The 24282-nt window shown below is 47.7% G+C and overlaps 8 protein-coding genes and 1 non-coding gene across 9 annotated transcripts; 3 read left to right on the top strand and 6 right to left on the bottom strand.

Moving 5' to 3' along the window:
* Positions 1-5427: 5427 nt before the first annotated feature.
* On the bottom strand, positions 5428-6574 carry EDB93DRAFT_1108689 (uncharacterized protein; the record flags this gene model as incomplete). Its single annotated transcript, XM_041447871.1, has 7 exons — positions 5428-5547; positions 5591-5611; positions 5875-5975; positions 6001-6037; positions 6199-6263; positions 6393-6435; positions 6533-6574. The coding sequence occupies 7 exons, from the start codon at positions 6572-6574 to the stop codon at positions 5428-5430; spliced, it is 429 nt and encodes a 142-aa protein (XP_041301742.1).
* Positions 6575-6962: 388 nt separating this feature from the next.
* EDB93DRAFT_1265738 (uncharacterized protein) lies at positions 6963-10986 on the top strand (the record flags this gene model as incomplete). The annotated part of the gene is made up of 6 exons (XM_041454237.1): positions 6963-7123; positions 7194-8589; positions 8665-8710; positions 8790-9379; positions 9449-9521; positions 9688-10986. The coding sequence occupies 6 exons, from the start codon at positions 6963-6965 to the stop codon at positions 10683-10685; spliced, it is 3264 nt and encodes a 1087-aa protein (XP_041301741.1). The 3' UTR covers positions 10686-10986.
* Positions 10987-13091: 2105 nt separating this feature from the next.
* EDB93DRAFT_1265737 (uncharacterized protein) lies at positions 13092-13370 on the top strand (the record flags this gene model as incomplete). The annotated part of the gene is made up of 2 exons (XM_041454236.1): positions 13092-13228; positions 13286-13370. The coding sequence occupies 2 exons, from the start codon at positions 13092-13094 to the stop codon at positions 13368-13370; spliced, it is 222 nt and encodes a 73-aa protein (XP_041301740.1).
* A 1462-nt stretch (positions 13371-14832) lies between these two features.
* On the top strand, positions 14833-16513 carry EDB93DRAFT_119787 (acid protease). Its single transcript, XM_041450908.1, has 5 exons — positions 14833-15250; positions 15306-15403; positions 15453-15936; positions 15985-16255; positions 16312-16513. The coding sequence occupies exons 1-5, from the start codon at positions 14974-14976 to the stop codon at positions 16349-16351; spliced, it is 1170 nt and encodes a 389-aa protein (XP_041301739.1). The 5' UTR covers positions 14833-14973; the 3' UTR covers positions 16352-16513.
* Positions 16514-17041: 528 nt separating this feature from the next.
* EDB93DRAFT_1243430 (HSP20-like chaperone) lies at positions 17042-17620 on the bottom strand (the record flags this gene model as incomplete). Its single annotated transcript, XM_041452140.1, has 3 exons — positions 17042-17140; positions 17205-17424; positions 17484-17620. 3 exons carry the CDS (start codon positions 17618-17620, stop codon positions 17042-17044), a joined length of 456 nt encoding a protein of 151 aa, XP_041301738.1.
* Positions 17621-17948: 328 nt separating this feature from the next.
* On the bottom strand, positions 17949-18033 carry EDB93DRAFT_t105. The gene has a single exon. It is a non-coding gene; the product is annotated as a tRNA-Ala (tRNA).
* Positions 18034-19752: 1719 nt separating this feature from the next.
* On the bottom strand, positions 19753-21308 carry EDB93DRAFT_1256252 (uncharacterized protein; the record flags this gene model as incomplete). Its single annotated transcript, XM_041453916.1, has 7 exons — positions 19753-19968; positions 20020-20359; positions 20423-20582; positions 20633-20752; positions 20807-20838; positions 20892-21082; positions 21135-21308. 7 exons carry the CDS (start codon positions 21306-21308, stop codon positions 19753-19755), a joined length of 1233 nt encoding a protein of 410 aa, XP_041301737.1.
* A 564-nt stretch (positions 21309-21872) lies between these two features.
* On the bottom strand, positions 21873-22702 carry EDB93DRAFT_1243428 (cytochrome b5-like heme/steroid binding domain-containing protein; the record flags this gene model as incomplete). Its single annotated transcript, XM_041452139.1, has 3 exons — positions 21873-21955; positions 22009-22186; positions 22235-22702. 3 exons carry the CDS (start codon positions 22700-22702, stop codon positions 21873-21875), a joined length of 729 nt encoding a protein of 242 aa, XP_041301736.1.
* A 196-nt stretch (positions 22703-22898) lies between these two features.
* Positions 22899-24075, bottom strand: EDB93DRAFT_119624 (uncharacterized protein). The gene is made up of 5 exons (XM_041450887.1): positions 23986-24075; positions 23678-23930; positions 23389-23626; positions 23280-23331; positions 22899-23224 (listed from the first exon to the last, which is right to left on the bottom strand). Exons 2-5 carry the CDS (start codon positions 23820-23822, stop codon positions 23021-23023), a joined length of 639 nt encoding a protein of 212 aa, XP_041301735.1. The 5' UTR covers positions 23823-23930; positions 23986-24075; the 3' UTR covers positions 22899-23020.
* Positions 24076-24282: the final 207 nt, after the last annotated feature.

Raw genomic sequence — 24282 nt, 5'->3', positions numbered from 1 at the left:
TCATCTGGACCGCTTGGATTGGACGCGAGGCGAGAATATCAGGGACCAGGGAATGCAGAAGCACGACGTGATGAACGAAAAAGAAGCAATAAATTACGATGATCGCCGAATCGTGCGTTAGGGTATGTATGGTATGTCGAAATCTTACTAGCTATAGCACGCCCATCAGTGTAAATTGTCCAGCAAGATTATAAAACACGTACACCCATGAGAGTGGCGTTGGAGTTACTTGTCGAAGTCCAGACAGCTGATATCTCAAAAGTGAATTATGATCTGTTGGAGCAAAAAGAATGATCATGATTTGAGTAAAAGGACTGGATAGAAAAAGGAAGAAAAAAACAGCGCGTCTGTGCTCAGATAGGAGACAGGAAGAATTCTGTGTTGAGGACAAAACTCACTATGATCTGTCCGAGCACAAAAGAAGATGGGGAAAGGGTGGCCTTCAGAGCGGTAGTAGAATGTCCTTGGGCGTGGGGAGGACCGTCTCTGGAGGATCTGTCGCAGGAGTAGTTTCATATGTATTATAGGAATATGTATCAGCCTTTTGTAGAAGTTGGTTCATTTTCGAACTCTCGGCAAATACCGAAGGCAGTTCCGTGGCTTTGATCAACAGATTCGGAGGTCGTATCTTTCGTACTATGTATGTCAACTTGGCGTGTGTTTGCAAACACTAATATTATTGATCGTGTCAAGTGTCCTGTGCGTCTTGAGCCTTCAGTTTCAAAATGTTCGTCGGGACTACCAGCATAACCAGCAGCACTTTACTGATCACAGCCGTTGACCAACATACTCCATCAAAGAAGCCTCAATGCGCCTGCAGCCACAGCAAACCTGGCCCTACCCAGGTCTCATAGCACCTACGCCATAACTAATCTATGTCGTTGCCCCTGACTGTCTGTTTGGTTCGTCGATCGTGCTGTGATTCGCTATTTACTCACCGTTCATCTACAAAGTTGAAAGCACAGTGGCCATTTCGTGCTTATAACTACACACCCATCAAGACAAATCTGAACATCCATTCCATATTTTACGAACCCTTTGACAAGTTTTTTTCGACACTTGTTTTCTGTTTCTCCTCTACCACCGTCTAGGGAAATTATGAAGCCTTGATTTATCCCCGTTATTTCGTGTCGCCACAGGTAGGTATGTCATAGTTTCTATGTATCTAACACTCGATTGCACTGATCTACGGCCCAACACAGGATATACCTACACGGTAACTCTAGACGGGGAAAAGCTAAGACAGCGGGGCTATGAGATGGTTGCTTCTTGGTATTTGGCTATGCGTGTGCAAGGTGGAGCAATCAGACTACGGTACGACTTTTAATTCTGCCTATGAGATTGCTGAGCATGATGAAGGTCCGACAATAGCGCTCTTTGCTCATCTGACGGATCTCGCTTGTAACTGACAGCTTTTACCGACTTTTTTTCAAGTCAGAACTGCAAAACATCGCTGAAACGCAATGGCCATCTCATGAGCCTGTACGATCAAAAATTGGGCTTCTTATTTCACATGTGCGATTTATTTTTCGACCTAGCCTGGACGGCATCTTATGTGTAACAGGTAGCAATCACACAGCATGATTCAAGATGTATCTGCCAGTACAATACATCGCCATGGCATCAAGTGCACGATTGGATGCATCAAATACTATGGTGCGCTGTTGTTTTCCTTCTGAGTTGATGCAATGCCACATAATGCGACCTTGTTACAAAAGCAATGAGGGGAGCTGGCTGGAAGCCTCGAGCTTGGCTAGCGAGTCCGAGAGAGTACAGATGCTTTTGCGATCACATCACGCTTAGACCTGTGTTGGTTACGTGGTTGCCGACGTCACCAACGACTGGAACTTTCCCAGTGTCTGACTGGTCGCGTGCATACATACTAGTCTGCAAATCACATTCTAATTCTACTAACAAAGGTTTCCTCTTTTGCAGCTGCTTTCGCGCCGCAATACTCATTTTGCCCATGATATATAGGCTTCTTTTCTCCCATATGCAGTTTGCCTTGCGACCTTGGGATGGTGTTGCATAAGTATTCAAAAAATATCAACCACCAATCGGGATGTATGTATCTGGCTGTTTAGTATCAGGTTGGCTCTATGCTTACCATCTCTTTGTTCATTGACTTCATATATAATTATGATAGCTGTATGAGGCGACGGATGAGGTGAGATATATTCCACCCATTCTGTGTCACGGTTTCTTGTCTGACCTCTCTGGTGCTATGCTGCAGAACAGTCCTTGTTCCATAAGAGGGCTGTTATGTCTCGGGCTCGGCTAGCGAGGCCTAAAAGAGTGCACATGCTTTTGTTGATCGCATCACGCTTGGACCTGTGTTAGATCGAGTTTCATGGGGCACTCCTCGATTTTCGCAAGTTTGCAGCAAAAAATGCCCGAAGAACCACGTTGGAAATAAGTTCCGACACCACCAACGACTGGAACTTTCCTGTTATTCAGCACTAGCTGTGTAAATCTACTTTGATTTTTTGAAGGCTTCTTGTTGTACGATTTCTCACCGCAATACTTACTTCACCCGATCAAGGGTCTTGAGGTGGGATCAAGGATCCATCTTCATCATGCAGATTTCGGCAGTAGAAGGGCTGAACGAGGGTATATCTGGCATGAACGCTATCATTATACACCCCAACATTCCCCATTCGCCCATACTCATCCTCGAATATGACTGTAGTCATAAATGATCCCAGTTGGTGGCCGGTAATCGGTCTTAACATTGATTTCAGCTATTGGATAGGTTTGTCGTATCAAGATATCTTGATCTAACATTGACTTGTGATTTCGCAGTTGCCGCCGGCGTCGTAGTAATATACGATTGGGGTGAGCAGGACAGTGTTCGAAAACTGCTGATCTTCTCATAATATTTCCAGTGCTAACAATTGGACAAGAGGTAGGTCGATCTTATTGCCGGAGTAGCCAACTCGCTAAGAATGGTGTCATAGATTGAATTAATCTGGGTAAGTGACAAGATCCCCGTATCAGCAGAAAAGAAGATAATATAATGAATTCACGACAGAGGCAACGATGGTCTCTCATGTCTGCGCTGTATTTGCTCGTTCGTACCTCATGTTGTGCTATAGCGTGGCTGGCGAGTATTGCTGACTCCAAAATGTTCCAGATACGTTATATTGGAATACCATATTCTGTGTATGTGTCAAGGCCAACGACTTGGCACCGTGCTAATGCTAGCGCTCATCTCTGACAATTAGTATCAATACTCTGTGTATGTGACATATGTGCTGTGTTCGATTCTTCTGACCAGTGGCACACAGTGAATATGCCATTGGTCTCGCTGGGAGATGCAGTGAGTATGATGCAACCATCTCATTCCTATTCAATGAATACACTGATATGTAGGGGTGAGTGAGATTCCGAACATTGAACCTGGCCTGATATAATGACTACACAGATGTGAGTCGGTGTTTGATACCAATACCTGAGGCTGATCACTGATTGGGTGTTTCAGACACTATTGCGTACTACGCAGTGAATGTGACAAATGTGGTCGTAACTGCCATGTTGGGTGGTGGGTGACCTAGCTCAATACCTCTGTGATATTGACTCGACTGAAACATGATGCAAGTCATCATGATTGCCCGGTTACATGCCATGTATCAGGGATCCAGAACGATGCTTCTCTTCCTTGTTATCGTGTTCCTGGCTGTAAACATCGCCTGCGGGGTCTTGGTGGCAATAGGACTCAAGGATGTTGTAGCGGGCGAGCTTACTTGTCGACTCGAAGAACGCAGCTCATTGGACGAATGCCAGAGGAGCTGATACTCTCTGGTATATGTATGTGTAATTACGCATATGAAGGTAACATCTGGCTTCTGTTTACAATGACTTGGACGCTCTACACTTTTTGGGAGGTCCTCGCACTGTGTCTTTCAGCCTGGGTTGCTGTGAGACACTTCCGTGACCTGCGAAGACTCGGCCATTCGACAGGAACGAACATCGGGGACTGTTTCAGAGTGCTGATACAATCTCATGTGCTTTATTTTGCAAGGTGAGCTTGCCATGTAATTGTGGTCATATTTTTCTGCTAAAGTCCCGCGCGTGCTAGCTTTGTTTGTGTCTCTTGCCTCCAACTGGTCTATCTCTCTCCAGAGAACGATGTGCGCTGACCTATCACTGACATCTGCGTATAAACTTTGCTCACCGTTTCTGCAGAATTCAGATTCTATCGGATTTATGACACTCGATTGTGCTCTTAATATTTTATCGGGCGTGCAGATGTTTGTGCTGGGACCACGCCTTATCCTTAGCGTTCGAGAATATCACGCCAAACTCGTGGCCAAGTCTGACGCAGAAACTAGCATGAATTCGATTGTCTTCCAGGAGCATGTACACGTAACGACTAGCAGTACTGTGTAGGGACATACATGGCGAGTGGTCTGCGGGGAAGAGAAATTTGTTCGAGGATCCGTCGTAATATCTATTTAACATATGGAGTTTCCAAGCATATTTACATAAATTGAGGTCCATGTATTCCAATTCATTTCTTGTTGTATCTCTACTGGAGTACGTGAATCGCCTGCACGGAAGCTGAAATTATTCGGAACGTCTTACAGCCAACCCAGCCCTTGATTCCCGATACTGAAATGAACGAGAATAATATAGATTAACGAAATAACTGACTCTACGTGGCGTTCCTTTGTCTGGGCATAAAGATGATGACGAAGCGACTGTAAACCTAAAGCCCAGACGGCTTATGGTTGATTAGTCTGAGATGTATTCTCGTCCATCCGGGCAACGGAGAGGGAAGATGTATAAATCGCGTGGACTCGTGGCTCGACTGACGAATCAGCATGGTAAAGTGATGAGAGTGGGGTGGAGGATTAGTAGAGAATCGGAGCTTCAAGTAGAAGGGCCTCAAGCGTACCTATTGAAGTACTCAAGAGGCATCGACCAAGATATTCTGTTGGAAGCCCCGGCTAAGCATGACCATCAGAGTAAAACACCGAACGGGATACAGACGTGCATACATAGATACGCCCGTCGACTCGGCATCTACCGCAGTCGCTCCTAGGGCAAGCAAATACTAATCACTTGAATGACGTGTACGATATAAGGTGGGAAACGGGCCCGAAAAACGTGGAACATTCGAAGGTATTTTGCAGGCACATTGAAGGGTGACATGAGTTGTTGCATGCAACGACCAAGAACTTGTGGGTGCCGGTGAGGACAAAGTTCCAGGGGATGGAGACGTGATGTGTATCGATGGTCTTTGAAGCAGGGGTGTATTCCAACCCCGCACTAAATAGAAGCGGTGATAGCCTAGAATAGATAAAGCATCGACTGTCAGCATGATTAGTACGAGGGAATACACGAACGATGGCAGAACGAGAGGATCCATCGGGCATAAGATCGCTGTATTCCAAGTTTTTTTATTTATCCAGATCGAGGGAGAACCTACAGGCGTGCCTGGGAGGCGTTAGAGAGATACTTTCTCCTCGCTGATGGCCCTTCGAAGTCCACGAGGTCGACCAGCCACGAAATGAATATAGGATCGCGGATATGAGCGGAACGGACCTAAGACTTTTGAAAGTCAACGTTACGTAATCACCTTACTCACATCAAGTTTTCCATTGACCGACTAAGCATATGAAAATACATCGCTTTGGAGTCCATGGAGTACTAATAGCGTTCCATCCGTACCGCTCAAATCGATTTGATCATCAAGGCCTCATGACCTGCTGGCCCCATCCTATCATTCATCTGGGCCGCAGAGAATAGTAACGAATCGTGCGTGAAGAGTAAATGTAGGGTGTGATATCGGCGAGTCATGGAATCATCTGATACCAAGATCAGTTGTTGAGGACGCATGAAACAACGCATCACTGAAATATAACAACGTACATTCAGCGATACCGAGCGTGATGTTAAATCACGAATGCGTGTTTCAGTAGGGTGTCTTCCAAGCTCAGACAGCCGATATTTCGACGAAACTGGGTCATCAGCTGTGAGCACGAAGTATGAAAGAACCAAGTAATGGCAATGATGTGCGTTGGGTATGTATGGCCTATAGAGTAGCATCATCAAAAGATTATGGTATACATACACCTATCAAATTCAGAGTGGCCTTGGAGTCTGTCGAAGCTCAGCGAGATAACCCAAGAGTGAACGAAAGCAACTCATCATCTGTTTGAGTGATCATGAGAGCACCATTGAAGAAGTACTTACGACATGAATGAAAGGCAAAGCAGCGTAGAACCATGTGAGCAAACGAACAAGTGAAGTGAGTAGCTCTGGGTAAGACGAGGAGCAAGTCGTCGTTTAAATAAAGGGACGAGATCGCTGTGAGATCGGAAATATCGTAAAGTGCCAGTATGAAGATTCCGGCGATATGGGACGAATCGAGAAATGCCCGAACGTACGACGAGCGGGAATCTTTATCGGGAATCGGATCGCCGATTTTGTCTAGTAAAAACAAGTTATTTTTTTATTTGAATTTATCTAGATTGAGCGAATTCTCAGCGAGCGATATTGCTCACTTCGTGCTCATTTTGTTGCTCACTACGTATTCATCCGTGCTCATCGTGCTCATCATCGAGCTCATCGTCGGGCTCGTTGTCCATAGGAACGTGTTTTTGGTGAGGCTAGATCCGAGATAGTCCACGTGTTTTGTATTGATTCTCCGCTTTTGTTAGTAAAAACGCAGGGAACGCCCTTCACCCCAGCTGCCTCCTCGTCTTCTCGTTCAAAGTTTCAATTGTCGACGACGTTTGTACGGCTGGCAACTGTTTTATATTTTGTTTTTTGTTTTCAGGTCAATATTAGATCGGGTATCTGGTCTCAGATCGGAGATCTATGGCCTCGCCAGCTCGTCGTGCAAGACCTCAAGTAACAGCCGAAGTTCAAGTCAGACTGCCACCAATAAAATCATTACAACTAGCCCATACGACAACAGAACAAGATACTGTATACCCAACTCCACTAAGCGCCGCATGGCCACCAAATCAGCAATTCGCTCGTACAACTCCCCTAGTACCAACAACACTAGATCCAACAGCCTATCCAACCCCAATCTCTGCACGTCCACACAGAACTTCATATCAACAATTTCAAAACTCTTCCTTTCAATACGTACCACCAACAACCGCAGAAAGTACAACAAGCACAACAAGCTCAACAAGAAATTTCATAGACGACAAGACACTCCCTTTTGCTCACGACAGAACAACTACCTACCCCCGCTATCCACACCCACCACGTGACCCACAACAGCCAGACGATCGAAGCGTGTACACTCCAGCGGAAGCACGCGCCGCCTATAGCCCATATACTCAGGACGCACGTCCTTATTCACAGGACCCGCGCTACACCCAAGACCACCCTCGTCCACCCTATACCACAACTCCCGACCCTAGATACGATGCACGTGCAACCTACCCAGCACAAGATGCGAGGACATACCAAGACCCGCGCTATCCAGATCCACAAAGGGCCTATCCAGCCGATCAACGGGGCTATCAGACAAGCCCTGAAATCGAGAGGACCTATCAGGATCCGCGCTATCCCCCTCAGGATGCCCGTCCAGCCTATGACCCACATGGCCGTCCCTATCCTCAGGAATCAAGGCCTTATGCACCTCCGCCGCAGCCGGCTCCACCGCAGTCCCAAACGCAAGACACGCGATACACCCCCACCCAAGAAGCACGAAATACATACCCTCCACCTGCGCCTCCCTATCCCCCAGCGCAGGATACAAGATCATATGCGCCCCCTCCCCCTGTAGAACGTACTTATTCGCAAACAGAGGTGCGGGGGTATCCGGGGGAAAGGCAACAACAACAGCAGTTAGGTTATTCGCATGATGCGCAACAGGGCAGGGTCGATCAACGTTCGTCTGTGATGGAATCACAGCCACAATCCCAAACACCTCACTCTCATTCACAACCTCAACCTTCACGCGAGCAACGCGGAACGACTTCCAACGATCGTAATTTAGGCGTGGTCGAGCCTCGCGCTGTAGAAGTGAGGCCTGCTTTATTGCAGAGGCAGTCGGCGAGCGATGCGAGACCTGTGGCGGCGGAGACTAGGAGTGGGTTGGAGACACAAGTGAGGGGAGTGGCGATGGAGACGCAGCCGAGGGGTGTGGGTATGGAGACGCAGAGGCCGCCGGCGTTCGAATCACAGAGGCCACCAGCGTTCGAGTCGCAGGTGAGGAGAGCGGGGGTCGAGACACAGACACAGACGCAAGGCAGACAGGCAGTATTTGAGCCTCAGCCGAGGCAGACGAATTTAGAGACGCAGACAAGACCACCGGTATTTGAGACACAGGCGAGACCCACGGCTTTCGAGTCTCAGCCAAGGTCGACGTTTGAACCTCAGAGGCAGACGATGATCGAGTCACAAGCAAGACCGACATTTGAGCCTCAACCACGATCTGCAGTTCTTGAGTCGCAAGCGAGACCCACACCATTCGAGCCTCAGCCAAGACCGCCTATGATGTTGGAAGGTCCAGCGAGATCTACGGGGTTTGTCTCGCAGTCGCAGTCTCAATTGCAGTCTCAAGGATCTCAAAGGCTTGCGGGAGGTGACAGGATGAGCAAGGAAGATGTCATTCGAGAGGTAAGTCTTTCATTCGTCTGTTTGCCTTGTGTTTGAGGGATGAGTATGGACGCGATGCTAACGTTGGTTCTTCAGATCGTTCAGCATTGTACAGCGCTGTATAAATTTGCAGATCATTACTGTAAGTTTCTCGTCTCGTCTCTTTTAATTCTCTTCTACCCTCCCCTCACTCCAATCGAAAGACTAACCTCCTTCCACAGCCACCCTCCAATCTTCCAATCCACATTTCCAACCGCCTGCAGAAGAACTCGCAGAAATGACGGCGCGGGCAGGAGAAGTTGTCCGTCTTCTCGAAGCACTCCGACACGATACACCCATCTTTCCATCCTCCCTCCTCTCGACACCTGCATTCACTTCCCCATCCGGGTCCCACGCACTCGTCTCAGTGCACCCCCACTCCTTAGAAGCAGCCGTGAAAGGACATATGACCTCAAGCTCCAGCTTAGGAATGAACATAATGGATATAGATGCGCCCGATCGGGCGCCGAAGCGGCCTTGGGAGGATGTAGAAGGCATGCTACCTCCTGGGTCTGGGCCTGGTATCGCCCCGTCTTCATCGGCAGGGCATATTCCTATTCCTCTCGCATCTCCGTCGGGGTTAGGAGCGGCGCAGGTTCCTGGAACGGGTACGGGTTTGGGTGTGTCACAGGATCAAGACCGATCGATGGCTGAAGCGGATATGGAACTTATAAGAACTAAGAGGGCGCTAACGACTATGGCTGCTGCTGCTGCGTTGGGTGGGAGTGGGAGTGGAGGGAGTGGAGGGAAGAATAAGTATCGAAAGCGGAGTGTGAGTCGTTTTATATATATATATTACTTGGACGGTGTTTGGTACTGACTGCTGCTGTGCGGTGGATAGCGCGCAACACCTCCTGGAAAGTGTCATTCCTGCAATATTCGGGAGACACCAGAGTGGAGACGAGGACCGGACGGTGCGAGGACGTTGTGTAATGCTTGTGGATTGCGTATGTGATTTTTTTTCAGGTTTTTTTGTGGGATTGGTTGCTGATGACTCTTTGATGTGTTTTTTTTTTTTTGCCACGTGTATTCTAACTCGCTACATTCCAACTCGCTTCAATACCCCATCCTCGCTCGCAGACTACGCGAAGCTTGTGCGTAAGCGCGAGAAAGCGCTCGCAAATGGGGAAACGCCCTCGATCCAGCGCATCGATATGGAGATGCTACGCGCAAGTGCGCGAGCTGCTGATGCCGACAAGGGTGGGCGAGCTGCATTAGGAGGCGGATCTGCCGGTGGAGCCGTCATGAATTCAGTTAGCGGAAACGGACACGGAAGTGGCAGCGGAAGTGGGAGTGGGAGTGGGAACGGCGGAGGAGACGACAAGATGAACCTAGGCATCCATCAAGGCTCGTTCCAGATCAACACGGACGCCGGCGATGCGATGCAGGATCAAGATCCTAATCTGAATTCGCAGTCGAGCGCAGGCGGGACGTATACGCGTCCTCCGCGCCCTGCTCATTCTAAGCGCCCATCGTCGGCTCGGGTGATGCAGTCCCCTATGGGCGGGCAACATCCATCTGCGCATCATCCGTCTGGGCAGACACCGTCCATGCCTCATCATGCGACGCCTTCTGGGACTCATTTGTCGACGCCATCTGTGCAGCACCACCAAACGCCTTCTACGCACCATCAGACGCCATCTGCGCATCACCAAACGCCGTCTGTGCAACACCATCAAACGCCATCCATAAGCCATCACACGGCCTCTTCTGTGAATCATCAAACTGGTAATTCGTCATCGGGATCTACGTCGCGTCACCCACCTGCTGCATCGCATACGCCTGTTGCGCAGCCTGCTTCTCAACAGAATCAAGGGCACCATCAGTCGACCACGCAAGGACATCATCAATCTGCGTCGTCGCAGGGGCATCATCAATCTACTGCGCAAGGACACCATCAATCTACTGCGCAAGGACATCATCAATCTGCATCGGCGCAAGGACATCATCAATCTACGTCCGGGCAAGGACATCACCAACCCTCTGTCCACCACCCTTCGTCTCGGCCCGTACCGCCGCCTACGCCACCTTGGTACCTTCCCCCTGCTAATCAGTCGCATTCGATGCTGAGGCAGTGAAGTTTTGAGAGTTGATAATTTTAGGTCTATCGTTGCCCACAATAAGGAAGGGGTACGATGATAATACATGGGGCTATAGCTATTCGTGCTGATATCACGCCGGGGGTTATAACCATTCATGCTGATCTCACGAGGTTTGTACTCATCAAATCCACCCACATCGGGATTTCAATTTCTTTTGCACTGATCTCACAAACTTGTTTTCCTTGTTGTTCTTTGTATTACGCATCGCACTGTCCGCATCTCCGACTTCTTCCAAGACTTTGCTTCGTTAATGAGCTCTTGTAATTCATTTTATCTTTTGCATCCTCCATCACCCCTGCAACCCACTGTTTGTTCTATATGTATATCGCATATAATGATTTGGTTCAGTAATGAACTTGTAATTTTTTTGGCTGCTGCCCAGGGTACCATGCATGATACGATGATACATGTTTTTTCCCCCTCTGATTGATAGTTTTTCTATTCGAATCATAGTGCATAGTGTATTTATATTACCCATCGGTGATTCAAAAGTCAAGATCCAAGAAGTCGCTCAAGATCTAGATTGATCGGGGTGGAAGCTGAAGTATAGAAATCTCGATCGATTGAGGGCGTCAACATGTCATTCTCGAAAACGTGGCATCTAATCGATCTTGGAGATCTTTATCGTGCTTTATCAGATCTTGTCCGCATGTCAGTCATGGAATGTTGACTGCTTGTCTGATTTAGTTCGTACGTACTGAGTACTATCTTTGCTGGATATTCTCAGGCCATGCAGAATTGTCAAAGATGTATTCACCATCGAGTGCGTTCCCTGAGGAATTTGGAGAATTTGTTGGAGGCGCGCGCACTACTTATATCGTAGCAGCCCTCGACTTCCCAGGTAGTTTACAAGGAGTCCGGACCTGGATGTCTGACGTTGAGCCTTGACTTCTTTTTAAAACCAGGAAGCTCGAACTGAGCTAACAGATTTCAAGTTCATACAGAAATGTTCCCACGCATCTTCTCTCTAAGCGCGCCATATTGACACTGGGTACAAATCATGTTTGCCATCTGGAATGATTGAATCCTAGTCGATGATCAACATACGCAAGTGTCTGTTTGCTTACAAAGGCTGCATTCTCATCATACTTATATGCTTGTCCCCTGCTTGGTGCATCTTGTGTTGGTTTTGTATCGCATCCGATCTAAAGTTGGTTTTCAGGTCAAGCCTAATTCACTCATACCACAACAAGTTTTTTCTCAACATTTTCGCAGTCTCAGCACTAATGTAAACCTTCACCCTTACTTCTGCCGCGTCACGCGTCAATCTTCTTCCGTGCCACGTCAAGCCTCACCATTTCAACCATCACATCTACGCCTCCTCAGTGTCGCGTCACACCTACTACATGCTGCGTCAAAACTCACACCATGCGTCACTGCGTTAAAACTCACACCATGCGTCACCACGTCAACCGTTCGTCACAGCACAACGACAGACATTACTGTTCAGGACAAATTTCACTTGCTTTGAGCCTTTGCTGCAGCTCAAATTCTCGATAGGTGTGTGATTGGTAGTGACGCTATCAATTACGCACCTATCAAGAATTTGATGCCACATCTTTGGAGTCTGCAGACGAGTCATCCAAAGTTGTAGTTCCTTCGCTGCCGGCTGAAGAGTGTGCGCCTGTTAAACGTCGACGTGCTTCGCAGAAGATCCAGAGAGGAAGGAAAAGAAAATTATGCGACCCTGTTGTGGATAAAATGACGAAGGGATGGTCATGGACCCGTGCAACTTCATCTGGCAGTGGAATGTAGAACTTAGCCACACAGAGGGGCCTATTTTGATGCGACGACTATGCGAGTCACGTAGTTGTCACGATCACCATCAAAATAGCTACGCCCCTCTCCTGCCCATAGACTCTGACCAATGAGTACCCTTGGGCTCATACGTCGCAACATATCGCGCCCTGTCAACTTCCCAGCGTATAGGTAACCGTGCTTTCCTTTCTATACGACGAGTCGTGTTGACGATGGCTAGATTTTCAAACACCAATCAATCTGACATCGAGCTCACAGTTGAAGCACGCCCTATATATTAGAACCGTCATTGGGAGAACCAAATATCTTCGCCAGAAGTTTACCAGGATATGCCGATGTTGGAGAGAGGTTGCCGCGGATATGCCCTCCTTGTGGTGCAGACTATCCGTGGACACCAACCACGCTACTGGCAGAAACTGGCTGGGCTAACGCATCTCTGGTGTAGTCTCTCGTCACCATGAGCTCAGTATCCACGAGCAGCTTCACATCGTGAGATATTTTGGACCCCTTCATAAACACACGTCGACCGCCGTGCCCTCGAGAACCGGAACTTGAGGAAGTTCACGGCGAGTCGGATTATTTAAAAATTATCTGATTGTTAATCTCATCCTCCAGTCGCTTATAATGACACTGCACAATGCCCTGACGCTAGCATTGGGCTTTGGCACAGTGATGGGACATGAGATCCAATCACCAAGTACCACGTCTTTGAAGGTGATTACTGCTCTCGAGTATGGCAACGACACGCTCTGGAGCTCTGGGTACGTGGCAGAAGATAGCCCGTTATGCCAAGAAGTTATCCTGATGATCACGCGCAGTCATGCTCTCCCTCAGTCCAGGTACGCAGGTATACCTCTCGATTCTCCAGTCGAAGGAGGGTCTGTATCAGGCACGCGGATATAATGACTGAGATTTTAGTCTATGCTTCGATTGCAGAGTATGACAGAAGCACGAGCCATTCGGCTTCTGGACAGAGTGGGTGACCGGTCGCGCAGCAACAGCCTTTGATTCAAGAAAACATTGCTACATAGAGATGTTGATGCTCTGACGGATAGCAGACTTCCCGTACCACTACTTCAACGCAGCCTTCGTAACCAGTCTTTGCTTAGGTTCGAGTACACCATCCGCTGCTACAAAAGGCTGCGGAGTTCCGCCGGTCTCGACAAACGCTCACTTTCAAGTCGAAAACTTAGGCGTATAGGAGGCGGTAACCCTGCCTCATCGAGTTCATTATACACCGAGCTCGCCTTAATCTCCGACAGGTAACCATACTTGAGGCTTGTCGACGTCATAATTGCTTGGTTGTCTGTCGTGAATCGTGACATCATGCTCATTGACAACTCCAGCAGAAGCGAAAACTTCCGAGACTGAAGCTGCAATGGTTCCAGCACACAACCCTCCTCCCTGATAACCCATTTGTTTGCATGTCGTCTCACAGTCATCTGAAGGTGGGCCACTCCTTGTTGCCGGTCGTCAACGTCTTCTACTCGGACAGCACTCACCGGTTGGAACGTCAACTCACAAACTTATCTACGGGAGGGATCTAACTAGCGGATGTTTCATATTGGTCCTCATTGGCTAAACGTTTTGCAAAGGGACCACATCGAGTTGTGTTGCGCTCCGACTCCCATGAAGTCGTAAATTTTGAAACTCAAGAGTCGGTTCTACTTTCTGGTTATAGAAGATGCACCACATTTCAAGATGTCTGGCTTATATAGATCTTAATGTTACAGAATTGACGAGAGTTATGCTAAACACAAGCTCATCTTTTCAGAATTACGACAAAGACACTAGCGAGTGAGATAATTGATGTTCTTGAAAGTGTGCTGCTGAAGGTCCGACGCTTTGTGCCGCAAAGCCGTGGCATTTCTCGCATCTTGCAAAGTACAACCACCTAAACTCCGCTTGCAGTGTGGCACGTTCGGCAGACTTCGGCATTCAGAACTGCAGTATCATGATGAAATTCATCAACAACACCCGTCTGAGTCTTCATTCATAGATTCATCGTTCCGCTATCAATGCAAACCACACAACTACTTCATGGCTGGCTCAAGCTACCGCCACTAGCGAAGTCTGCGTTTGAACGCATTCTTCAGAACTTCCAGAATGTTGAACTTTGTATCAGGTAAGTGCGGAACTTCGACATGTAAATAACATTCAAATAAGTCTGAAATTGCAGAATCACGCGCTTCTCGATGACACCACTACTGAGGGATTCTGCTAAACAGGTTCTGTAGTGAAATCCTGCAGGCCATTCAACGTTCATCGCCAGACTTCCACTGCAGCTAGGGCCGCCCACTTACTCATTTCCTGCATGAGTGAATTTCATGAGACTTGAACGTATCTCGACGCAATGAGCCCCGGGCCTAGTCACATCTCAAGTCAACGTAGTCACATCGAAGCCTTGCTATTTGTTCGCCTCCGTGATACCGTCAGAATAACGTTTTGATGTTTTGATACCGACCCACATATAAAACGGCCCAACTGGAAGGATGTAATCAGGAAGATGGTTCCCTCCAGGTTGCTTTCATCTCTCCTTGCCCTGCCAGTGCTTGCCTTTTTCTCGCTGTCAGCGAGCGCTTTGCCTCGTCCTCGGACAGCGTCAAGCACAGCTGCTCTCAAGCTCGCCGTCAGAATAAACTCGTACGGGATCAAGAACATCGCAGCTGCAGATCGAGCTCGAATACAAGTCCTACAAGCTGGCGGCAGCGCTTCCGTCAATGCAACCAATACTGTGACAACATACACAGCTAGCATTGGCGTAGGGAGTCCAGCAACGTACTGTGAGTTGATTGTGCTCCTGCAATTATTTCTCTGACGCATTGTCAACTTCTACAGACACACTTCTAGTAGACACCGGAAGCTCGAATACCTGGATTGGGGGCAACAAGGCTTACACGCAGACTACCGCGAGCCGGGATACGCTCAATAAATTCGTGAGCATTTTTTTTATGTGGCACATGCATTTTGTCAAACTGTCTGCAGAAAGTTCCATACGCCGATGGGAGTTCTGTTTCTGGGGAAGAATACACAGATACCGTAACGCTCAACTCTGATCTGGTCATCGAGAACCAATCTATCGGCGTCGCATCTAAAACCTCAGGGATGGGTGGTCTGGATGGAATTTTTGGCCTTGGACCGGCTGATTTAACGCAGGGCATCGTCGATGATGCATATGAAGTCGCAACTGTGATGGACAACCTCTATACGCAGAAACAAATTAGCTCGGAAGTACTCGGAGTGTTCTTCGCACCTGCTTCCTCTGATGATAGCAGTGGAGAACTCACATTCGGGAGTTATGACGCCTCAAAAATTACTGGAAGCATCAACTATGTGCCCATCACATCGGCATATCCAGCGAATACATTTTGGGGCATTAATCAATCCATCAGATATGGGTCTACGCCCATTTTGGATGAGACAGCTGGTATCGTCGATACCGGAACCACACTGATTCTCATTGCGTCCGGTGCGTGTCTTGTATAACATCAGAACCTTTCTCTAATCCACTATTCAGATGCTTTCAATTTATATCAGTCTGCGACGGGGGCAACTCTTGATAAGACCACTGGCTTGTTACAGATCTCCCCCGACCAGTACGAGCAGCTCTCATCTTTGTATTTCACTATTGGTGGAATTACATATGAGCTCACCCCGAATGGGCAAATTTGGCCTCGATCGTTGAACAGCGCCATTGGCGGTACCACCGACAACATATATCTGGTGGTCAGTGACAGTGGAGACAGCAGCGGTTCTGGCTTGGATTTTACGAACGGCTACTGTTTCCTGTACGTTGTGCTGCATTTTTACCGGGAAAATCAATTGCTGATCTATTTTTACACAGCGAACGGTTCTACTCGGTGTACGACACGACAAATTCCTAGAGTCGGGTTCGCCACCACTGAGTATACGTATGCCACGACAAATTAGACTGTCTCTTCTCGAAAGATCACGGTTCTACTCGTATGAACATATTTAGCCGATATACCTCAGGCTTAATTCAATTTCTTGTGTCTAATGTGCATCGGGGCATGGGTGAAAGCTATGGTGGTGCTATGGTAAAACCAAGCGGACTCTGATCATGACCGTTTTCTTGAATGTATGCTCTGAATAAGGTTAGCCCCAGGATGTCCGTTGTGTGGCAAGGTTATAAGAAGTATAAAGCCTTAGCGGCGGGTAGCGGGCCACTGGCGCCTGACACCCATGCCGATTCAGAGCGGGCGGACTTGGTGTCAAGTATGTACTGTTTCGAGATTTCTCCACAGATCTAATTGATTGATCAGGGCGGAAACAAAGTTGAATCTACAAAGTGTCAAAGTCAACTAGAATAGAAATCCCGATCGATCTCAGATCATGGGATGACATCATTATCTTTGTGTGGTCCGACTTTGCGGTGCAGTGTCAAAGGTTAGATCGATGTTCACCAGCACTCGGGGGAATTGCTAGTTGAGGAGGTACTTTGATTTGAATACAAACAATATAAGGTGGTGTATCTATCATACATCAGCTATCATACACTAGATCTGCACTATAACGTCCTAACGATACAGATTTGAAAAAATATCACCGCGTCTTCACGCGATCGTAACACGCTGAGGTTGCTGGTCCCGTCCAGCCTTCGGGAAGCTAACAGTGAGCACTCCGTCCTCCATCATCGCGTGGACATCCTCAGCCTGTTTACAGAATCGTCATGAGCACTGAACCACTGCACCAGACTTATGGAGTCAGCGTACTCACCTTGATTCCTTGAGGAATCTGAAGGGTCCTGGAGAACTTGCCATATGAACGCTCTTGCACCACATAACCGCCCTTGTCATAGTTCTCCGAACGCTTTGACTCTCCGAAGATGGTCAAGCGGTTTCCGTGGACCTCTACGTTGACATCTTCTTGTTTGAGACCAGGAAGCTCGAATGTCGCAGTTACAGTCTTGGTCTCGGTGTTCTCATGTAGGTCCATCCTGTGTTCGTGCGAGTCAGTATCATCAAGGGTTGAAGTCATGAAAATTATCACGCTTACCTGGGGAACGCCCGATCCCGGCGAGTCAAAACAGTACTACCCTCGTGGTTAGGGAAGGGACGTAAGCGAGCATTGAAAGCATCGTCAAATAGCTTGTCGAGCTCTGAGGGATTGTAGAATGTGCACATAAGAGACATTATTGTGATAGGTCAGAGAAGGCGCTTTGGTGAGTTGTTGAAGGCTGCATAGGCGACACTGGCGAGGAGTTATATAGGCGTCATGAATGAGTAAGAGGATGTTCTCGAAGTTACTTGGCGTTCTAGGTATGTGTCGATTGTCATTCTGCAACGTTCGAGAATATCGAATTCCTTATTTGAACGCAAGGCGCCTGTGTATAGGTATTTGGTTTATCACAAAAAAGGAAAGATGGATCGATTATCGACGACTGATCTTTGGATTTGAAAATTCGATAAAAACAATTGCTGGCCATGGAGTCCATTGCAATTGATTTTTGTGCAAAAACAGTGGACAAATCCGGACTCGAACCGGAGACCCCCCGCACGCTAGCACCATGCTAAGCGGATGTGATAACCAGCTACACCATATGCCCTGTTATTGATCACTTCCGCTGGTCCTAGATAACTCTAGAAACTTCGTTGTACGCAACCTTCTAGCAACGTGGGCAATGTGGTTGTCACATACCCTCAGTGGCTCATTCGTTAACGAATCTCCGAAAGTTCCATCTGATCTTGAAGATTAATATTGGAGGTCTTGTACCTGAGTCCAAAAAGATACGAAGGAGATGTGAGTGCAGTTCATGGGTCATGACTCTACTGGACCTCTCATAGTATGACCATGAGATGCGACATATCCGAGTATGATATATGATACTTCAACTTGCCATGCCTGAGGGTTTAGGAATACACGCTTAAAATTGTTACATAACAGTAACTCTCTCCCACGTGCAGACTCAGACGTGCACCTTGAAGCTTGAAGCTCGATACCTGCTTAGTGCTTCGTACTACACATTCACATGTCGTTTAACATCTCGGTGTCAGGCTCTCATCCAACTCCAACTTCCATTCCTGGCGGAGTAAAACGCCACCAGAAGAATATCGCTCGCAAAACCACTGGACGCCAGCCTCCAAGGAAACAGGTAGCTTTTTTCAAGTCTGCACAAGTGCTACGCTGACTCTAAGAAAATATTCAGTATGGGGAGGCATTCAAGAGCGATGAACACGTATCTTCCGATGGATCATCGTATTTCTCAAACTCAAGCCCAGACGCAGAAATTGTCTCACTTTGCTCCAAATTTGCCGACTGGCTCGACAGCCTCCGCGAGAATGAAACGGATAATCGCATCATAGAGGCTGTCGAGCGGGACGGAGGAAAGTTCTTTCACCTGATCCGATGTGTGCTCGACTACGAACGCGCCTTACGAGGATTTGAGGATCACTCAGACATGGACGCGGAGACTTCAGGACGTATCGGTCACCGCACAAGAGCCCTGCGTAACTTTGCTGATCTTTTGGGTGCCAGAGCACGGGATGGTATACCTATTTCACTATCGCTTGCGATCGAACGGGACGGAAGGCAACTATTCCGTCTGGCAAAGTGCTGCCTAAGTTTCAATAGTGCAATTAACGGCGAGGGTTCTGAGAGCCCATGACTATCATATGTACGTATCATTTTCGTTCGCGATGTTTGAGGACTGACAAGGAGGAAGAATCATACGATTCATCTGGGTGTATTTTGATTAGAGAATTTGAACGTTTTGTGGTCTCTTCGTAACATGTTTATGATACAATGTCGTATAATTTGACATGCATGTGATTGTCAATATAAGTTGGTGGATCTACCTTCAAGGCTTCAAACGATTTCGAAAGAGAACATAGCTTCTCGATAAGAAATTCGACAAGGTGCTCTTTGAGCGCTATTCAGAGTTAGAATCGCAGATCGACATGCCAATGTTATTGAGAAGTCTTATCAACCCCCAGGCGTTGATTCCAATTATGTTGATGAAATTGACATCCAGCTATAGACCACTCATGCACACGCGGTGTCCATCAGAACACGACCAATTTTGATCTAGATCGAGATCAATTTCAACGTGAGGACGCTCGCTAGCTCCTTGTAAATAGATTTCTGAATTGCTCGAACTCAAATAAAGACTGGTTGCAAAGGGTGCGTTGAATGTACTCACTAGCGATTTTCTCAAAGTTGTTTGGATCAAAGGCTTTTCTGCGTCATTATTCACATGCCCTGTCTAGAAGCCACAATGGCTTGGTCTCTTCTGTCATATTCTGCAATCAAAACATAGACTAACATCTCAGTCATTATATCCGCGTGCCCGGGACAGACCCTTCTTCGACCGGGGAATTTCGATTCCCTGCTCCTTCCAGATCTCAATCTGGCGATCTTTCGCCACCTTGCCTGTACGGCTCTCATAGTCTGCAACAGACTCAGGTTTCTCGCCATGAGGCGTAGCTCTGAGTGCGTGGCGAGTTTGAGGCCAGAAATCGAAAGTCGCGGTGTGAGCGACAATCTAGTATCTGGTCAAACTCTGCGCTCTTCGTGAAATATGGACAGCACTGACCCTGTTGTCCCAGAACGCGACTGAATTCGGCTCCCAGTGGAAGCGCACTTGGAAGTCAACATTCTCGGCCACCTGGTGGAACAAGAAACTGAGAATGGTGTCGGATTCAGGTTTGGGGACACCGAGTATGCGACGAGTGAAGCCAGGGTTGACATAAACGCTCTTCCAGCCAGTCACTGGGTGGACACGAACGACAGGATGTATGGTTTCGACGGGTTCGCGACGGACGTGGAGGCCAGCCGCACGAGATCCATCTGCCTGCGCGACTGCACTGTGCAGAGCTGTAAGACCCTCGAGGTATGCCTGCATGCCTGGACTGAGGGAGGAATAAAGAGCATAACTGTACGTGATTATGATCATCAGGATAACTTGTTTGTACAATGGGCCATATTCTGTTACTTACCCAGAGCTCCAGAGCGTGTCACCGCCATACTCAGGGCCAGTGATCACCTTCAAGGACGTGGTACTCGGCGGTTGGATCTCATACGTCACATCGCTGTGCCAAAGCTCGATCTTCGAGAAAGCACTACTGTCAGGGCGTCGTGAAGCATCATTGTAAACGACTGAAGGATGAAATTAACAGTCACGCAGTTTTTGGAACGATCTGACTCACCGTGGACCTCCTCAAGTCCCGGTTCTCGAGGGATGGGGGTCGTTGCGTGCTTATGAAGGGGTCCAAAGTGTCTAGCAATGCCAAGCTGCTCGTGGATGCTAAGCTCCTGGTCTCGGAAGACTACACAAGGGATGCGTTAGTTAGCCCAGTAAGAGATCATTTAGGTTCACTTACAAACAACACCTCTCTCTGCAACGAGAAGGGCGCTGGCAAGATAAACTCGTTAAAACATAGCTGCAGTCAAATATTTGGCACCCACAGTTCGTCCTTTTGCTGATTCGTCAGCTGCCGGAGGTCGACGCCAACGAGCTCTGTGCCAATGGCGGGTGTAAGGTGTTTCACTTTCTGTGCAGCACCGAAGAGAGCAGCCTTGCTTGAGTCTGCAAAGAGGCCACGGTCGGTGACCTCGATTTCTGTGAGTGGTTCCCAATCCAAAACGGGGAAGTGGGGCTTGGTGAAGGATCAGTGTTTGGCTGTGAGATCGGACTCCAAAGTCTCTCACCTTGTACTTGGCATATTGGTAGTCATCGTCGTTCTCGTTACCAGCACTGGGTGAGTAGAAGGGATTTATGATACGAGTGTCCTCGATCGGTTTATTGGCTTGAGCTTTCTTCAACTCTGCAACAGCGCCGACGGTTCCGTTGCCGCTTTCCTCAGTGGTAGCTACCGGTGCCATGTTGACGTGATTTAGAAGGGAAGAATATAACGTCAGCCTCTGCATTGCATATTCCTCGACTTTATACAGGAACTTGACCGGAACGAGGAGGTCAGGCGACCTCTTAATGAGGAATGTGATGCGAGTCGAAGGTCTTATTGCGCAACCATATTACAACTCACTTCCCTTTTTGGATGCCATATAAATGGCCATCGATAGATCTCTGCATACTTTGACGGACGACTCGATTTCAGAGGTACCTTCGGCTGTATGGCAACGCTTCCATCGTGATGATCAAGGTAATAGTAAATTTGCATAATCTTGCAGTGAGTTGCGACACTTGGATATTATGCTTGCGATAACTCTTGCAGTCACATGTTAGGGCTTCGCATTAAATTTAGAGAAAGAAGAACATACAAGCAGCCACAGCTTAAATGTCCATCTTGTGACGGTCTAGATTTGGCGTCAAGTATATCACAGTACCTGAGCGGCTCCCGTTGTAGCACAGCAAGTGATCAGTACAGATATCGATAGAAGCCTGCAGTTCTAGTCTATACAATTATATGTAACGTCCTGTCCAATCAATCATGAGGTTGGCTCTGAGACTAGGAATCCGACCAGGCATGCATCAAGCATGAAATCCGCGTTTACCCATGCGTGCGTCAGAGCTACATTCTCCCGTTCAATGGTGTAACCTATACGAATATACGAATTTACTCACAAAACAACTTAGTTCCATCTCTACCCGCTACTCTCATGAGCTCCTTCTCACCACCTGGGTGATATGGGAGGTAGGGTGTGATATTATATACCTTCCCATTGATCGCTGTCCAAGCATCCTCTTTCTTGTTGTGTAGCTTAAGTACAGATGGTGGGATGCGTATTAATGCATCAACTCCCTGATTAAATTTCACTACACAGTACTAGAGATGCACCGACTTGCTTACGCGTAAGTTCTGGCCAGATGCTTTAAGATTTCCCCAATCAAGAGGACCAAATCCAGGCGCTAAAGCCACTTTATCTCGTTTGGAAAGTCGTTTGGGTGGTTGAGTCGTAGTCATAGGTGCAAGAAGAAATGATGAACTCTGTGGAGGCGGAACACCTGGTCGACGTGTAGCAAGGCCGGGCACAGGCGGCGGGGGCATTAATGCAGAGTCAGTGAGTATGCTTGGTACGTTGAATCCACTGGATGAGTTTGAAGATGACGAAGGTGAAGTAGCAGCACGTTGTGCACTGTTAATTGCAGGGAAAGCGGGCGGTTCGTCGTTTTCACCTGCTGTATCGGACCCATCGTCCTCATCTTCTTCATTGACTTCAGGGACTGAAGATGACTGGTTTGAGTAGGAGTCGTTGGGTTCAACATCGATCGCAGAGCTTGAGGTATCAAGCGAGAACCAACCACGCAGATATGACATGATGTAACCAATATTGAAGATAAGAACCAGTAGAAGTTCTCCTCCATGTACCTAAGATGGAAATCGGCGGCAACTGCCGCGACCAGGTCGCATCAACCTGCAGTCAATAGCGGTGATCAGGCGGAAAGCCGATAATTTCAACTTGCCATTTGGTGCAGGCGATTCACGTATTCCAGTAGCTAGAGATACAACAAGAAATGGATTGGTATGCATAAACCTTAATTTCAATATGCTTGGAAACACCATATGTTAAATAAATACTACGACGAATCCTCGACTAAATTTCTCCTCCCTGCAGACCACTCGCCATGTATGTCCCTACACAGTACTGCTAGTCGTTACATGTACATGCTCCTGGAAGACAATCGAATTCATGCTAGTTTCTGCATCAGAGTTGGCCACGAGTTTAGCGTGATATTCTCGAACGCTGAGGATAAGGCATGGTCCCAGCACAAACATCTGCACGCTCGTTAAAATTTCAAGAGCACCTTGGAGTGTCACAACTCCGGTAGCATATGAAGTCTGCAGAAACGGTGAGCAATGTTTACACGCAGATGTCAGCGACAGGTCAGCGTACAGATATCTTTGGGGATAGAGAAGCAAGCTGGAGGCAAGAGACACAAACAAAGCTACCATGTGCGGAACTTTAGCAGAAGACTATGACCACAATTACATGACAAGTTCACCTTGCAAAATAAAGCACATGAGATTCTATCACCACTTTGAAACAGTCTTCAATGTTCGTTCCTGTCGATTGGCTGAGTCTTCGCAGGTCACGGAAGTGTTTCACAGCAACCCAGGCTGAAAGACACAGTACGAGGACTTCCCAAACAGTGTAGAGCGTCCGAATCATTGTAAACAGAAGCCAGCTGTTACCATCATATGCATAATTACACATACATATACCAGAGAGTATCAGCTCCTCTGGCATTCGTCCAATGAGCTGTGTTCTTCAAGTGAACAGGGAAAGCTTACCCGCTACACTATCCTTGAGTCCTATTGCCAGCATCACCCAGCAGGTGATGTTTACAGCCAGGAAGATAATAACAAGGAAGAGAAGCATCAATCTAGATCCCTGATACATGGCATGCAACCGGGCAATCATGATGACTTGCGTCATGTTTCAGTCAAGTCAATATCACCGAGGTATTGCAGCTGGGTAACTCACCGCCCAACATGGCGGTGACAACCACAGTTGTCCCATTGTATGTGTAGTATGTAAAATTGCCTGAAACACCCAATCAGTGATCGGCCTCGGGTATTAGTATCAAACACCGACTCACACCTGTGTAGTCATTATGTCAGGCCAGGCTCAATGTTCGGAATCTCACTCACCCCTACAAATCAGTGCATTCATTGAAATGGTTGTATACTACTCACCACATTTCCCAGTGGGACCAATGGCACGCTTTCTGTGTGCTGCTGGTCAGAAGAATCGAACACAGCACATCTGACACATACGTAGAATATCGATACTAATCTGAGCATTAGCACGGTGCTAAGTTGTTGGCCTCGACACATACACAGAATATGGTATTCCAATATAACGTATCTAAAACATTTTGGAGTCAGCACAACTT

This window comes from Suillus bovinus, assembly GCF_016758785.1.
Source record: "Suillus bovinus strain UH-Sbo-P2 chromosome Unknown EDB93scaffold_116, whole genome shotgun sequence".
In the NCBI taxonomy this organism is placed as follows: domain Eukaryota; kingdom Fungi; phylum Basidiomycota; class Agaricomycetes; order Boletales; family Suillaceae; genus Suillus; species Suillus bovinus.
This window is presented reverse-complemented; position numbering and strand designations above follow the sequence as displayed.